Source organism: Antedon mediterranea, chromosome 9 (genome assembly GCF_964355755.1).
Source record: "Antedon mediterranea chromosome 9, ecAntMedi1.1, whole genome shotgun sequence".
NCBI lineage: Eukaryota > Metazoa > Echinodermata > Crinoidea > Comatulida > Antedonidae > Antedon > Antedon mediterranea.
The window spans coordinates 2,759,371-2,774,285 of record NC_092678.1 but is presented as its reverse complement, the minus strand read 5'-3'; the positions used below and the strand labels follow the sequence as shown (position 1 = coordinate 2,774,285).

Genomic DNA, 14,915 nt, shown 5'->3' with positions numbered 1-14,915 from the left:
GAGTTGACTTTTAAAAATATTGTGAGTTAATATTATTTTAATTTAGCTCAATTTTGTTTTTTTAAATCAAAATATAAATAAATAATATTTAGACAATTATAGATAATTTAAATGATAGTACACTAACATTTTTAACCAGATTATTTTCATTTATTTTTCGCAAAAAGAAATTGACTAGGAGAGCCTAAACATGGATGCCTCCATAAATTAAATTAATTTGTTTTTCGATTCAACCTAATTAATGAGGTAATAATCATAAATGTAAACTTGTGTCCTAAATATTTAAGCTGTAATTGTTTTGTTTAATTGTGGACACCTTAAAACAAAAATAAAACTATTATCAAAGCCTGTATAATCTAAATTTAGGCTAGGCATCCTCTATCTGTAAGTTAATTTGTAAGTACGGGTAGCTGCCGTGCTGGCATGCCGATGTGAATAAGGTAAATCTATAACTCTTAGGCCTAGGAAAATTATAACTCAACATAACACCAAGAACTCCAGAGAATGGGCAATCTATATCGTGTGTATGACCATGATAGGATTTCGTGATTAAATTTTGCATTTTCAAAAACAAATTTAAGGCTATTTTGAGTATTAATAATTATAGGCCTACATACATGTCTAAATCACAATGACGTTTGTTTTCTTTCTATATCGTTTACTTTACATGCTAAATAACCTATTATATTGAAAAATAATTTACAGCATCACACTTAATGTAATGCAAAACTATAAATGCACTTTGACTGCTGTTAATGTTTTTACATTACACTAGCTAGAATGTTGTTGAAAGCAATGGATACTGAAAAACAGTTTGAAAATGAGGAAGATATATCTGCTACAGTTACCACGACAACATGGATCATGCAACTATGGTATTCCGATGACATACAAATAAGGATTTGTCGACTACTTGTATACTCCATCATAGTTTTACTTTTTCTTATCTATGTTGCTTGGAGGCTGTATGGACCGGTTATATCAAATATGTATATCAAACAAGGTATAACATTAAAGTGGTGGGCCAGATTGTTAAATATTGCTAGTACAGTACTACAAAAGAATGAATGAATTAACGATACTTTCCTTAATAACCTTTAACTTTTCTTTTAAAGTCTTTTCAAATCCAACTAGTCCAGAACGAGATCTTTCAAGTACAAGGTAAATGAGTACTTAAAAGATACGTTTTAATTATTTATACATTTGTTTAGAAGCTTTGTAAAATAATTACTCAAGTATTCTAACTTTATTTTAGGTGTGAAGATGTGCCATCTAGTTCTTCCTCGGATAAAAAAACAAATTGAAATTACGGAGATTTATTTTAGTGCAATATACAGAAGAATGAACTGAGCTCAGTTGGCCGTACCAGAACGTATGAAGAGAAATACAGAACAAATGACATCAATTCTTTGCAAGATTTTTCTCCTTCGAAGAATTAGACTACAAATTCGCACCTTAAAAAAGACAATTCATGGGTAGAAATAAGTTTATTATTTTTAATGTAATTAATTACAAAAAGTACAATAAATTACATTAATGAAGTATAATGTATTTAGTCTTTTATGTTGTTGTCATTCGCCATCCATTAAAGTGTAAATAAAGGCTATTGACTAAACGATTCAAATTTAACTTTATTGTGAAGTATTTGGACTGAAAAGCATAATATGTATATCCATAACATTGGTACCAGTTAATCCAGTTTTTATCAAATACATTCCATCGTTAAATGTAGAATAAAAAGAGTATGAATCATTATTATCAAGAAATTCTTGAGGGTGTAGGTTTCTAGCTTCATTACACAGGGACGGATAAGCTATAGCCCCAGCAGCATCTGTAGGCCCATCTTGTCCATCAGTTCCAGCACTCAACAACACCATTTGGCAGCCGGTCTTCACTCTATCCCCTGCTGTCAACGTATTGCTGCAGGCTAAGTCTTCCACCGATTTTGTTTGCCAATGAACAGCTGCAGCAAGAGCTAACTCCTGGTTCCTACCACCTTTACCGTTTCCTTTTAATGTCACAGTGGGTTCTCCTCCCACTAGTAAACAAAGAGGTTTATCTGCAGATGGAATATATTCAAGAAGATGACCACCAAAAGATTTAGAGACACCAAATTTAGACAATATGTTTATGCTATCCAACAGTTTCAACTCAATGCCTTTGTATGACAATACCGATTTTCTATACTGCATTAAGAGTCCAATCAACATGGAGAGATTACAGTAAGCATCTGCTAAATCTTTTGCTTCCCCATGAATTCCTGAAGACATTATCAGTGGATAATAGCCTAGCTCTTGAGCCTTCTCACAACCTCTTTGCAATGCTATCTTGTTACTGCCAACAATAACATTCTGAACATGAGAGAAATTTGTCTCTATTCTGTTGGTTTGATGTTTTGTAGCAGCCTCTTTTAACGTATCCATGACTGATGATGGCATTGAAGTCTCTTCACCAAACTTTGAGATGATGGCAAGTGCATCATTTGTATTTGATGCATCTGCAACAGTTGGTCCGCTAGCTATCATGTCCAGTTGGTCGTTAATGATATCAGATAAAATAAAGGAGATTACCTAAACAAATTTAAAAACATTTATTTAGGTTAGTTGAGGTAGAAAGTATGGAATAGACTGTCAGTATGGTCAACCATGTCTGTTTTTTATTGACATGGTTGACTCTGTGTCTAAAATAAAGTTGTCCATGTTGCCAAGAAACAACTGGAAAACAATGCATTGATGATAGGAAATGATGAATTTGCTGCATTGTCAATAGACTGTGTCAATTGCCTTCACACCACATATTGGCTCATCGTTTATCAATTTATAGAAATTGCATAAAGTTGTACCCCAAACCAAACTTGATTTCTTTACCTTGGCAGGTTTTGCAAGTCTGGCCAGGCCACCACCTTTCAACTTTGACAGTTTCTTTCTGACTGTATTTAGTTCTTGTATTGTAGCACCGCTCCTTGCTAGAATTTTGGTAGCTTGCAGCTTATCATTTAGTGTTACAGGATCCACAGGCAACGGAAGCAAAGCAGAACCACCTCCTATTTAATTTAAATTTTCAAAAATAATTGTGTTTAATAGTAAAGATGATTTTTTAAGGAAAACTGGCCAAATGACTTTAGCTTTTTCCCACTTATTTATTTGAAGCAAGCGATCAGGGTGTTGCAACAGAAACAATCAGTTTACAATCCCTTCATTCTTAACATTCACTAATAAAGATTCATTTTAGTGAGATGCATATTGAAAGAAAAATTGTCAAAAAGTAACAAAGATATATACTGGCTACCAAAAGATTAAAACATTTTTTTTTATGATTTATGCACTAAATGCTTTTCTTTCTGAAATATGTTTTTTTTTTTGTAGAAACAATTCACAGTATGCTATTAAAGAATATCGAATTGGATAATTCAACATACCTGATATCAAAACAATCAGAATATCATCTTCTCCAACATTTTCTGCCACTGACGCGATTTCCTTTGCAGCATTCATTGCAGGTTCATCAGGAAGGTTATCTGCAGCTCCCTCTACTACTTTGACCTTACTTTCCAATTTTAATAATAGGTCACTAAAGAAATAAAAGAAAGTAATTTAAATCATGATATCCCAATAAACTGTTACTTAAATAAACATAGTATTGTATTAAATTCAAATCAATTCATTTAAAATGTTTATCCAAAATAATGTACAAAGTAATAACTTATAATTTATTAAGATTAAGGATTAATTTATATAGACAATAGTTTACCTCCGACCAGAAGCCCTGAAAGATTCCTGGATACCAAACGGCACACTGACAACACCCTGAACCAGATGTTCTTCAAGAATCTCTTCAACAGCAGCTGCCATCCCAATAACAGCCTTGCCAAAACCAACCATATGAACATTGTGGTTGATACTGTAACTACATCCATCCACTACTAGTCTGTTGCCATCCACAAGTAGTGACCGTTTGACCATCTGGTGCGGGAGGACAGAATTGACTGATACCTCAAAGATCTGTTCAGCATCATAAGTCAAAGATTTGCTCATTTTTCGAAGATTTGATAAACATCGGAAAAGCTGCATATATTTTGGAATATTAACTTTCATTCCCACATTTTTTTCTATCTATTAAGTGTTCACTATTGAAACCTGGATATATATATAAATATATAAATATATATTATTATTTAAATCAACTATGAATTTAAAATGAATTTGGCTTATGAATTTTAAATTTTCTCTGGTGACTATTGGCCGGCCATCTGTGCCAATGGAACGGTCAAATCTGGATCTGGATGGATACTGACGAAGGACCACATGGGTATATGCGCCAGGGGGGTGCGTTTCTCGGTGTGCAAACATTATACTTAACTGAATTTTTTTTTTTTTTTTTTTATTTATAAATTTATAAATTTCACAATTTCACTAAACTGACCAAACAATAATGAAAAAACAAACAAATCAACGTCCATACATTAATACACATAAATCGATTGCTGCATTAAATTGAAGCCCATGACAGTACATGCTATTAGGTGGTGCAATAGTGATTGTGCAATCATCTATGTTTGTCCAAAGTGTTGATTTAAAGATTTGTAATGATGATGCTTGTTTAATGCATTCTGGAAGTACATTCCATGCTCTTACAATACGCGGAAAAAAAGAATATTTGTATTTATCTATTGAGTACCTCGCATTTGACAAGTTAAAATTATTGGAAATATGCATATGATTAATTATATTATTTTATCATTATATCAGCATACATCTAAAAAGACAAGTTTTCTAGCTGCATGGTCGACTGTGTAAATGTGTGCTTTTACAGGCTAGCTAGTAGTATGCTGGATAGACTCTGTTAAGGCTAGCTAGCTAGGTTACAGGACAGGTAGGACCTCTACATACTCTCTAGAGACTAGACAGTAGACTAAAGTAGTAGGCCTAGCTAGCTAGCCTGCCCTCTATAATAAAAACTACTGTATACAAATGTTAAAATTGTAATCTAATTTGTTTCTCACTATCTGTACATACTATATATCCAAACAGGCATCAGTTACTACATACTAAACAAACAGATTTCTTATGCTAATACAGTAATTGATGTGGGAAAATGTGTTTTTTTAAAGACCAAACTAGTTCACGCGTCAATAGTCACAATATAAACAAAAACGAGCGCCACCAACGTGAATATTTTGTCAACCAAGTTCCGACAAAAATTAACTTTTGGAAGATTTTATGCGTTTTATTTTAGATAAAAAGAGTATGATAACTTATTTATAACCAAAATAACCTTTCTTTTAAACAAAAACAAAAATAATATTTTAATACATACTGCGATTGCGCAACTCTGAAAACAAATCGGACGGGTTTCAGAGAGTGAGTCAGAAGTCCCTAGCTGACTATTGACCAATCAGATCACGGGATTTTCAATTGTCTGCGCTGATTTCTTTTTTTCTCTGCTGCGGACCCTCTGCTGCTTGACTTTTCCACCATCAAAAAACGATAATAAAAGTAAGTATAATAAGCCTACTGATTTGACAGAAGGCAAAAAATATATAATATAAATATGTACATCTTTAAAAGTCATGCAAGATTATTATAACATCAGTAGACGTCAGTTTAATTAATATAAAAGTGGTGCTTCGCTAGGGCCTCTTCCACGTTCGATGGATGCACACCACCACCAGCCAGTGCAGTGCGAAGTACGTACTTAGGCCCTGTTGCTTGGCTACACCATTCGCGTTAATGGTTCCATTATTAATAGGCCTACACAATGGGTATCCCTACACATTTGAATATCTTCACACCTGTCACAATTCATAGAATATTATTTTCAAATGAGGGTACTGAGTATAGTTTGTATAAAAATTATTTTATTTTTTAAAATAATAAATTTTATTTAATATGAATGGGGAAAGGCCGAAAGTGCCAATTTAATCATACCATATTCATTTTTAAATTTTGCATTCTAGATTTTAACTATCATCTTTTATTTTCAGGTATGACAAAGTACTAAGAAGACACATCTGAGAAGTCATAATTTTGACATTTTATGAGTAAGTTTTAAGTTAAGTGTATTATTTTATAAAATTGTTTGCTTTATGATTAAAATAGTATAAGTACTGGTGTAGTGGGCATAAATAATTATGTATTCAATACGAAATCTACTGAATAAAAAATAAATAATAAGGCTAAATATATATTAATCCAAAGGCAAATTACTGAAAAAATGACAATGCTGTGGGTATCAGTGGCTGGATCTCAATGGAGATACAAAAAAAAAAGCGAAAAGTTAAATCAAAACGATAAGTAAAACAGCCAGAAATAAATATATATATCGACACATTAGGCAAAGTACATTAATTCTAAACTGCCCGGTGATATACTGAAATTTAATTAATTAATTTTAAACGATAAAGATATATAAATCCAAAGGAAAATTACTGAAAAAATGACAATGCTGTGGGTAATATAATAATTATAGCTCCATCCTGAACTGAAACCTTGAATATGCAAATAATTGTACCAGATATATCATCACTTAATATACTATTTTTCTTAAATCTTGCAGGAACTACATCGACACTCAACATCACTTTTTTACCTAGAAGTATGTTTTTGAATCACAGTTTATAAAGAAAAAAAAATGATGGTATGTTGAATATTATAAAACATTGCCTACAATTTGTTATGCATGGCTACACTTAAATGGCATATCAAATAAAAATGTTATTCTACATTAATTAAAAAACTACTAATTATCAATTAATTATGACTTTAAGTGCGCAACGTCCAAATTGGTCCTAATGTATACAGCTCCCTCTAATTTTGAATAACTCAATAAAGCATCTATGAGTCTGTTCAGTTAATTTCAATATAGTGCATTCCTTTTTTTTTTAACATGTTTATTTGTTATGAATTACTGAATATTTTTGATCACTTTTAAAATAATTTTTTTCAAAATATTTTTCAGGAACTCTTCTAACCAGATAAAGATTAGATGATAACACAGATCAGCTGTTGTAGCTAAACACGAAAGGTAATGTAAGGTTCGATGGTTTTTAGTTTAAAATACAAAATGACTTGCAGTTGGACACCAAATTTTGAACCCAGCCTAACTAAAGTTTAAAAAAAGTAAAAACACAACGGATTCTATAGCGTCCGGTGTAGTTGACGCAAATTACCCTTGTGTGATGAGCAGTCTTTCGGAATCAATCATTATTTTTAACTAAGAAATTGCATAAAATTTTCAAATAACATGTTAGCATAGCATGTGCTTGATTTATGTAATCCTACTGGGGTGTAGATTCCGCCCAGCCTAACTTTAAATAAACAAAGCACCCACCCTCTTTATTATAACCAAAATTTATTTAAAAATCTCTATATCTCTATAAAGAAAGAAATTTAATGACATATCATTTTAATTCAATATTAATAAAAAGCAATCATAAATATACAGACACAAAATTGTTATATGGTAAACTCTTATATTACATTTCTATTTTAACTCACCTCCTTCTGACTGTCCCTCATTGCTACAGTCAACCGCAGACAAGCTTCTAGGTAAAGCCTAGGCTTGAGTCAGCTCCAGGCTTAATAACTCTCTCAGTCTGAGCAGGCTTGTGTCAGTTCTAGACTTTAGTAATTGCCTCTCAGTACAGGCTTGTGTCAGCTCCAGGCTTAGTAAGCCTTTCAGTACAGGCTTAAGTCAGCTCCTATAAACCATTGTACTAGCCTTCCATGCTGTGTCCTTGCACAACAAGCTACACATGCCAAATGAACTTACATTGCTCAAGCATGCAAAGTTCTAATTTACATAAAATTTGCATAACACATCTGGTGATGCACTCAAGCATTTATATCAAATACTCTATTACTGGCACTGAACTCAAATAAGGTGTGTACAAAACAAAAGGAGCAGAAAAACAAATCCTAAAAATTAAATATTTATTATATTTTGTTATCTTTCAGGTGAAACAGAATTGGAAACTTGATTTTAATGAAGTATTCTTTGTGTGGAAAGCTACATTTTCATGACCATATATTTTCACCAGCTGCACCAAAATATAGTTTCATTTGACTGACACATATAACAGCCCTTTTGTCCATTTTTTTGGAAATCGCTGTACTATAGTACAGAGAATTTCAACTATATCTACTATTTCCAACATAATCATCCGCGATCCAGCTGCTCCATCTGATTGCCATTGTCTTTGTAATTAGCCCTAACCTCAATAAAGTTAATCCCTGTGTTGTGTCTATTTTTTAACTTTATTCAAGTTTTAGTATTGGCATATTATATCTTTAGTCATAGGCATATGAATTTCAGCATTGCATCAATTGTTTGCATTTATTTTTATAAACTGTTCATTATGATTGCACATATTTTAGTCTGGTAGGCATATATATACTTCATGTTATCATCTGATTTCACATCTTCTATGCTGTATTTTAGTCATGTAGGCATGTATACTTGTTTATCGTCTGATTTCACATTTTATTATTTTCTAATCTATTAAAACTGTTTAATCTGGTTGGCATATGATAATATACTTTTAAGATATTCACACGATTTAGTTTAGGCATATAATTATTATTTAGTGGTAGGCATATTGTTATTAATTGCGGTAGAGTGGTAGGCATATTTGTAAAGGTAAGAAAAAAAGTTGCTGTACTGGCAGCTAGAAAGAAGGCTAACAGTAACAGGTATGTAGAATGAATGATTACTTTTTCTGCCACTGGAAAGCGCCCTCATTTGGCGTAAAAAAAAGTGGCACTATCGTTTGTATTAAATGAGGGCGTTCTATAAAAAGTGCGCCCTCTATATTGTGATTGGCAAAAAGGGTGCCCTCATCTGATGGAAAAAGGTCTCGTAAGGGACTCCTACGCCAATTTTTTTTTTCGTTTGTGAGGGCGTTTTTTAATGGGAGTGCGCCCTCTATAGTGTTGTTTGTGTGAAAGGCGCCCTCATCTGGTTGGAAATTGGCTCTGTAGGGACTCCTACGCCGATTTTTTTTATTGGATGAGGGCGCCCTCTACATTGTGGCTAGTAGTTTAAAGGGCGCCCTCTGGCGGTTGGTGGTCAGCCACTTTAATAAAAGACAAACAAATGTACATTGTGTGTGGTGTTTATTTTTCGAGCCAAAAAAAAAGCACCCCTCTGCAACACCCCCTATGTGCCCCACTACACCAATGAGTGTTAACCCACACAACTACACATTGAATATGTCCCCAAGTCATGTCCGCCACAACCACCAAGCTGCAAGAATGCTCCAAGACATCTAGAAAGTCAAAGACACTAGCTTCAATCGAAAACGATTAAAGTTCAATGTAAACTACAGAAAAACCATTTAACACAAGTGAGAACCCAATACTCCAATGCAGGGACGCTGACACATGAGGGAATCGCCCTGGGCACACCGGACGTTCTCAGGAGTGGAATTATATGCATATGTGAGCATAGGAATTAATAGTTGAATATATATTTATATTAAAATTTAGATATTGAACTAATACTGTATTTAACAAACATTATTAATAAAATAATATATTAAAAACAAATGATTTTTAATAGAATTTGATATTTGTGTAGTTTTGATATCCATTCGACTATATCATTAGCCAAAAGGTTATTTTATATTAATATTTACAGTAAAAAAAAGGTAAAAGGTTCTAAGACTAAATTCCCAAAACATCAAATTAGACGCATTTATGTTGAACAAAGCTTGTCATAGCTTCGCACGACACAAACGCAACCAATCTTGTTGTGGAAAATAAAGCCAAACTGGTCTCCGAAAATTAGATGTCAATAATTTTGATGCCTATAATTAGCTCAAGAAAACAAATTGTGCAGTACATAATTTGGATTATATAATTTAATAAGGTTGACTCTCTGGTAATACCAAACCCAACGACTTCGTTTTCAGGACAGCACAGTGTAATTGTTATACTGCCCAACTCATTTACCCTTCAGATACGGTACCAACTATTCCTATCTTAAGAGAAGCCATTATTTATTTTAGTGTAAGTTTGTTTATTTTTTTATTATTATTAATGTTTGTAGTAACCAACTGTGTGCATGTTGTGTTCACTGTGTGTAGACCACTGTATGTATAAACTCAACCAAAACAAACTATTAAGCTACAATTTCAATTTAATGTAATTCAATTATACTAATTAAATTATATTAATTAAATTATATTATTAAGTATAAATTCACCACTCATTGGTGACTAAGTTTTAAAAGCCCCTTACTGGCAGCAAAGTTTGAATAGCCACTTACTGGTAGCAAAGTATGAATAGCCCCTTACTGGCAGCAAAGTTTGAATAGCCCCTTACGGGCACCTAAGTTTGAATAGCCCTTTACGGGCACCCAAGTTTGAATAGCCCCTTACGGGCACCTAAGTTTGAATAGCCCATTATGGGCACCCAAGTTTGAATAGCCCCTTACTGGCAGCAAAGTTATAAAAGCCACTTATTGGCAACAAAGTTTGAATAGCCCCTTACGGGCACCAAGTTTGAATAGCCACTTACGGGCACCTAAGTTTGAACAGCCCCTTACGGGCAGCTAAGTTTTAAAAGTCACCAACAGGCAATTAAGTTTTAATAGCACCTTAAGGGCAGCTAAGTTTTAATAGCCCCTTACGGGCAGCTAAGTTTTAATAGCACCTTACGGACAGCTAAGTTTTAATAGCCCCTTAATACGGGCAGCTAAGTTTTAATTGCACCTTACGGGTAGCTATGTTTTAATAGCCACTTACGAGCAGCTAAGTTTTTATAGCCACTTACGGGCAGCTACGTTTTAAAAGCCCCTTACGGGCAGCCTAGTTTTAAAAGCCCCTTACGGGCAGCCAAGTTTTAATAGCCACTTACGGGCAGCTAAGTTTTTATAGCCCCTTACAGGCAGCCAAGTTTTAATAGCCCCTTACGGGCAGCTAAGTTTTAATAGCCCCTTACGGGCAGCTAAGTTTTAAAAGCCCCTTACGGGCAGCTAAGTTTTAAATTGAACTGACGTAAACATAAAAAATACACCTAAATTTATTTATTAAATTTAACTATTCAAAGCATTAAATTGTCAATGCTGTAAATAATTTACATCACCCAAATAAAGTTTATATTATTAGTCTGCCTATTGCATACTGTATCAACTGGTTTATCCTACTTGAAACTTCATTCAAATTATAAGGACACTAAAAGAGTGCATTTAATTTATTTTTGAATGTTAATTAAATCAATCAATGCTTTTTAAAACAACTATTCCTAGCTACAGTAATTTATCATTGTTGTTTGTTTTGGTGGAAAATACATTTGAATGATGAATGATGCTTTACAAAATACTCAATGAGACTTCTCCTTGAATTTGTGCGAACCAAAATAAATTATGCATTTATGCAGAGTTTAATTTATGTATTTATAAAATTGTTTTTATTATATTTGCAACAAAAAATTAGAGTACTGTAAATGGTCAGCAAATCTACTTCATAAATTAAAGCAAAGTTTTAAATTTCCCCCTACAATCACCTAAGTTATAAATTTCCCTTTACAGGCACCCAAGTTTTAAATTTCCCTTACAGGCAGCTACGTTTTAAATTTCTCCTTACAGTCAACTAAGTTTTAAATGTCCCCCTTACAGGCAGCTAAGTTTTAAATTTCCCTTTACAGACACCTAAGTTTTAGATTTCCCCTTACAGGCAGCTAAGTTTTAGATTTCTCCTTACAGTCAACTAAGTTTTAAATGTCCCCCTTACAGGCAGCTAAGTTTTAAATTTCCCTTTACAGACACCTAAGTTTTAGATTTCCCCTTACAGGCAGCTAAGTTTTAGATTTCCCCTTACAGGCAGCTAAGTTTTAAGTTTCCCCTTACAGGCAGCTAAGTTTAGATTTCCCCTTACAGGCAGCCAAGTTTTAAATTTCCCCTTACAGTCAACTAAGTTTTAAATTTCCCCCTTACAGGCAGCCAAGTTTTAAGTTTCCTCTTACAAGCAGCTAAGTTTTAAATTTCCCCTTACAGTCAACTAAGTTTTAAATTTCCCCCTTACAGGCAGCCAAGTTTTAAGTTTCCTCTTACAAGCAGCTAAGTTTTAAATTTCCCCTTACAGGTTGCTAAAATTTAAATTTCCACTTACAGGCAGCTAAGTTTTAAATTTCCACTTACAGGCAGCTAAGTTTTAAATTTCCCCTTACAGGCAGCTAAGTTTTAAATTTCCCTTTACAGGCAGCTAAGTTTTAAAGTGCCCCTTACAGGCGCGCAGCTAAGGTTTAAATTTCCCCTTACAGGCAGCTAAGTTTTAAATTTCCCCTTACAGGCAGCTAAGTTTTAAAGTGCCCCTTACAGGCGCGCAGCTAAGTTTTAAATTTCCCCTTACAGGCAGCTAAGTTTTAAAGTGCCCCTTACAGGCAATTCTTACATTATACTAACAGTATAAAAACACTTTTACTTCTAATTTATATTAATATTTTTGTTGCAAATATAAAAAGTGTAAAATATAAATTATATTGTGTGTAATGTGTGAAAATGTGAATTATCAACTTTAAATTTAAAGACAGGATTATAGCTAAATTATATGATTGTATTAAATTAAATTGGTACCATATCTTTGAGATAAATATATCAAGCACACTTTGAGAATAGTATTGTATAACTTCCTGCCTGCTTACTTAGCCAGATCAAAGAGGAATGTATCACACAGAGTTTGTCTAACCACCAAAGTTCCAAAATATTTTTTGTTTGTACATGCATGCAATGTCTTTTGAGTTATTAAATTTTAATTGTAAAACAGAACCATAAAACATACTGAAACCAGTTTATTAGGTTATTTAACTCCTGATTTGTCTAGTTTCAAACCCATACACTGATGATGGTGCCACCGCCACAATGCCAACACCACAAAGGACTGTAAAGGACTCTCACAAGCATTTGGTCAAAATGTAGATTACATAGAACATGAAACAAGTATCAAAAACCTCCATAGAAAATCTCAAAACAAACTCACCAATTAGCAGGAGCAAAGAACACGACCCGAGAAGCATTCACCGTGCAGCCGAGCTGGCCGGTACCCATCGGTGTGGTTGGAGCACACAGGGGGTGTGCAGAGGGGTGCTTTTTTTGTAACAATGTTTAGAGTTCGAAAAACCTGAAACTAATTACATTTATAAACTATAAATATATAATATATACACAGTGAAGTGGAATTCAATTTTATAGAATTATAAGAATATTCAACCGAAATCATGTAAAATTATGTTTGAAATTTGTAATTTTAAGTGTGATTACAAAAAAAACTACTCAAGTTTAAAAAACCAAAACAAATCCAAAAAGTTCAATTGCCAAAACAAAATTTAGGCTATTCATATTTGAAAAATGATACAAAATATAAAGAAATAGTAAATATTTGGAAAAAGTTTTTCATATATAATTTTCAAAAATTACAATTTAGTCAATTTTGTTCATTAAATTTAAAGAACATTAAGATTCATTCCACTTCACTGAACAATTCTACAATGGAAATTATATATGTAAATGTTTGTTGATCTTGAAATTGCTGGCTGATCCAAGTCTCTCATAGAAAGTCGTCTTCAATTGGTGCATACCTAAAAAGATACAATAATAAATAGTAATCATAATAATTATTCAATAATGTTCAGTTGTTTTAAAAGCATTTCTTGCGTCCATTTTATGCTACCCTGTCTCAACCGTTATCATGAATTCAATCAAGCAGAGTATCAAACAGGAGTGGTTAGGCTTGTCTACCTTGATTGATTGTAATATATTAGTTTTTACAGATACTATTTAGGGTAACATCATCATTTTCCTTTACTGTGCAGAATAATGTTCGATTCTAGTTGTACATTCAATGAATTATAATCAAAATGAAGATTGAATATTGGCGACATACCATTTAACCATCTGTAAATAATGCAGCAACTCTCCATTTAACATCATCAAAATGTGTGGTACCCTTCCATTGGTTCTTTTCAATTCCAAGTGATCAACAAACACAGCTAAAAACAATTTTATACCTACATAATTAAAATAGATCCCCCCACCTTTTTTAAACCATGCCCCCCCACCTTTTTTAAACCATGCCCCCCCACCTTTTTTAAACCATGCCCCCCCACCTTTTTTAAACCATGCCCCCCCCCCACCTTTTTTAAACCATGCCCCCCCCCCACCTTTTTTAAACCCTCCCCCCCCCCACCTTTTTTAAACCATGTCCCCCCCCCCCACCTTTTTTTAAACCATGTCCCCCCCCCCCCACCTTTTTTAAACCATGTCCCCCACCTTTTATAATGCAAGTTACCGTACTTGCTATCATTACGCAGAATTTATAGTGCTTGCGTCAATTTTGTAGACAACTTTTAGGAATATATGTTATCGAAAAGAACTCATAATGTTAAGATTATTAGTAAATTTTTGTGAGATGTAGGAAAACCATAGGCAAAAAGCAGTAAAAACATGTTTTTGTACTAAAGGAGCAATTCAAAGAGAATGCTTACAAATAGAATGTTTTTACTAAACATGAATCTCCAAAGTATGCACTCTCTTAAACGGCAGCTTATTCACGCAAGTACAGTACTTGTAAAGTTGTACAAAGAAAAAAAAAACTCATCAGCAAAACCAAATTTCAATTTTGTATTAAATTTTAAATAATTTCTTTCGATACCATGTACAACAGAACAAAATATAGAAAATAGTATCAATTTCCTTGACACCCACAGAAGGGAATACATCCTGAGGGGTAGGTACATTAAATTTGAAATTATATAAATGGCCTTTTATTGCAGGATTATTTTTTTAAATAGCCAAAAATTAATATAAAATTACAGTTATTTTGTTCATTGCTAATGAGTGTACACAATTTGAACTCTAAACATTGCACCAGAAGGACCAGGGCAAGAGCAAACAGAACCCCATTAGCAAACATAATTTAT

General features: G+C 33.2%; 2 protein-coding genes and 1 long non-coding RNA gene across 7 annotated transcripts; 2 read left to right on the top strand and 1 right to left on the bottom strand.

Annotated features, from left to right (window-relative positions):
* Positions 1 to 169: 169 nt before the first annotated feature.
* Positions 170 to 1,489, top strand: LOC140058431 (uncharacterized). Of its 3 annotated transcripts, none has more exons than XM_072104035.1 (4): positions 170 to 246; positions 776 to 1,003; positions 1,116 to 1,161; positions 1,256 to 1,486. In XM_072104035.1, exons 2-4 carry the CDS (start codon positions 781 to 783, stop codon positions 1,302 to 1,304), a joined length of 318 nt encoding a protein of 105 aa, XP_071960136.1. In that variant the 5' UTR covers positions 170 to 246; positions 776 to 780; the 3' UTR covers positions 1,305 to 1,486. The 3 variants fall into 3 exon arrangements, with proteins under 3 accessions (XP_071960136.1, XP_071960135.1, XP_071960138.1); XM_072104034.1 differs by having other exon boundaries at positions 177 to 246; positions 780 to 1,003; positions 1,256 to 1,489; XM_072104037.1 differs by having other exon boundaries at positions 184 to 440; positions 780 to 1,003; positions 1,256 to 1,489.
* A 67-nt stretch (positions 1,490 to 1,556) lies between these two features.
* Positions 1,557 to 7,653, bottom strand: LOC140058430 (glycerate kinase-like). Of its 3 annotated transcripts, none has more exons than XM_072104032.1 (5): positions 7,497 to 7,653; positions 3,751 to 4,136; positions 3,419 to 3,570; positions 2,868 to 3,043; positions 1,557 to 2,570 (listed from the first exon to the last, which is right to left on the bottom strand). In XM_072104032.1, exons 2-5 carry the CDS (start codon positions 4,092 to 4,094, stop codon positions 1,632 to 1,634), a joined length of 1,611 nt encoding a protein of 536 aa, XP_071960133.1. In that variant the 5' UTR covers positions 4,095 to 4,136; positions 7,497 to 7,653; the 3' UTR covers positions 1,557 to 1,631. The 3 variants fall into 3 exon arrangements, with proteins under 3 accessions (XP_071960133.1, XP_071960131.1, XP_071960134.1); XM_072104030.1 differs by lacking the exon at positions 7,497 to 7,653 and adding an exon at positions 5,016 to 5,122; XM_072104033.1 differs by lacking the exon at positions 7,497 to 7,653 and adding an exon at positions 5,016 to 5,072 and having other exon boundaries at positions 3,751 to 4,064.
* LOC140058432 (uncharacterized) lies at positions 5,451 to 9,048 on the top strand. Its single transcript, XR_011847007.1, has 5 exons — positions 5,451 to 5,495; positions 5,984 to 6,040; positions 6,556 to 6,636; positions 6,958 to 7,023; positions 7,956 to 9,048. It is a non-coding gene; the product is annotated as an uncharacterized lncRNA (long non-coding RNA).
* Positions 9,049 to 14,915: the final 5,867 nt, after the last annotated feature.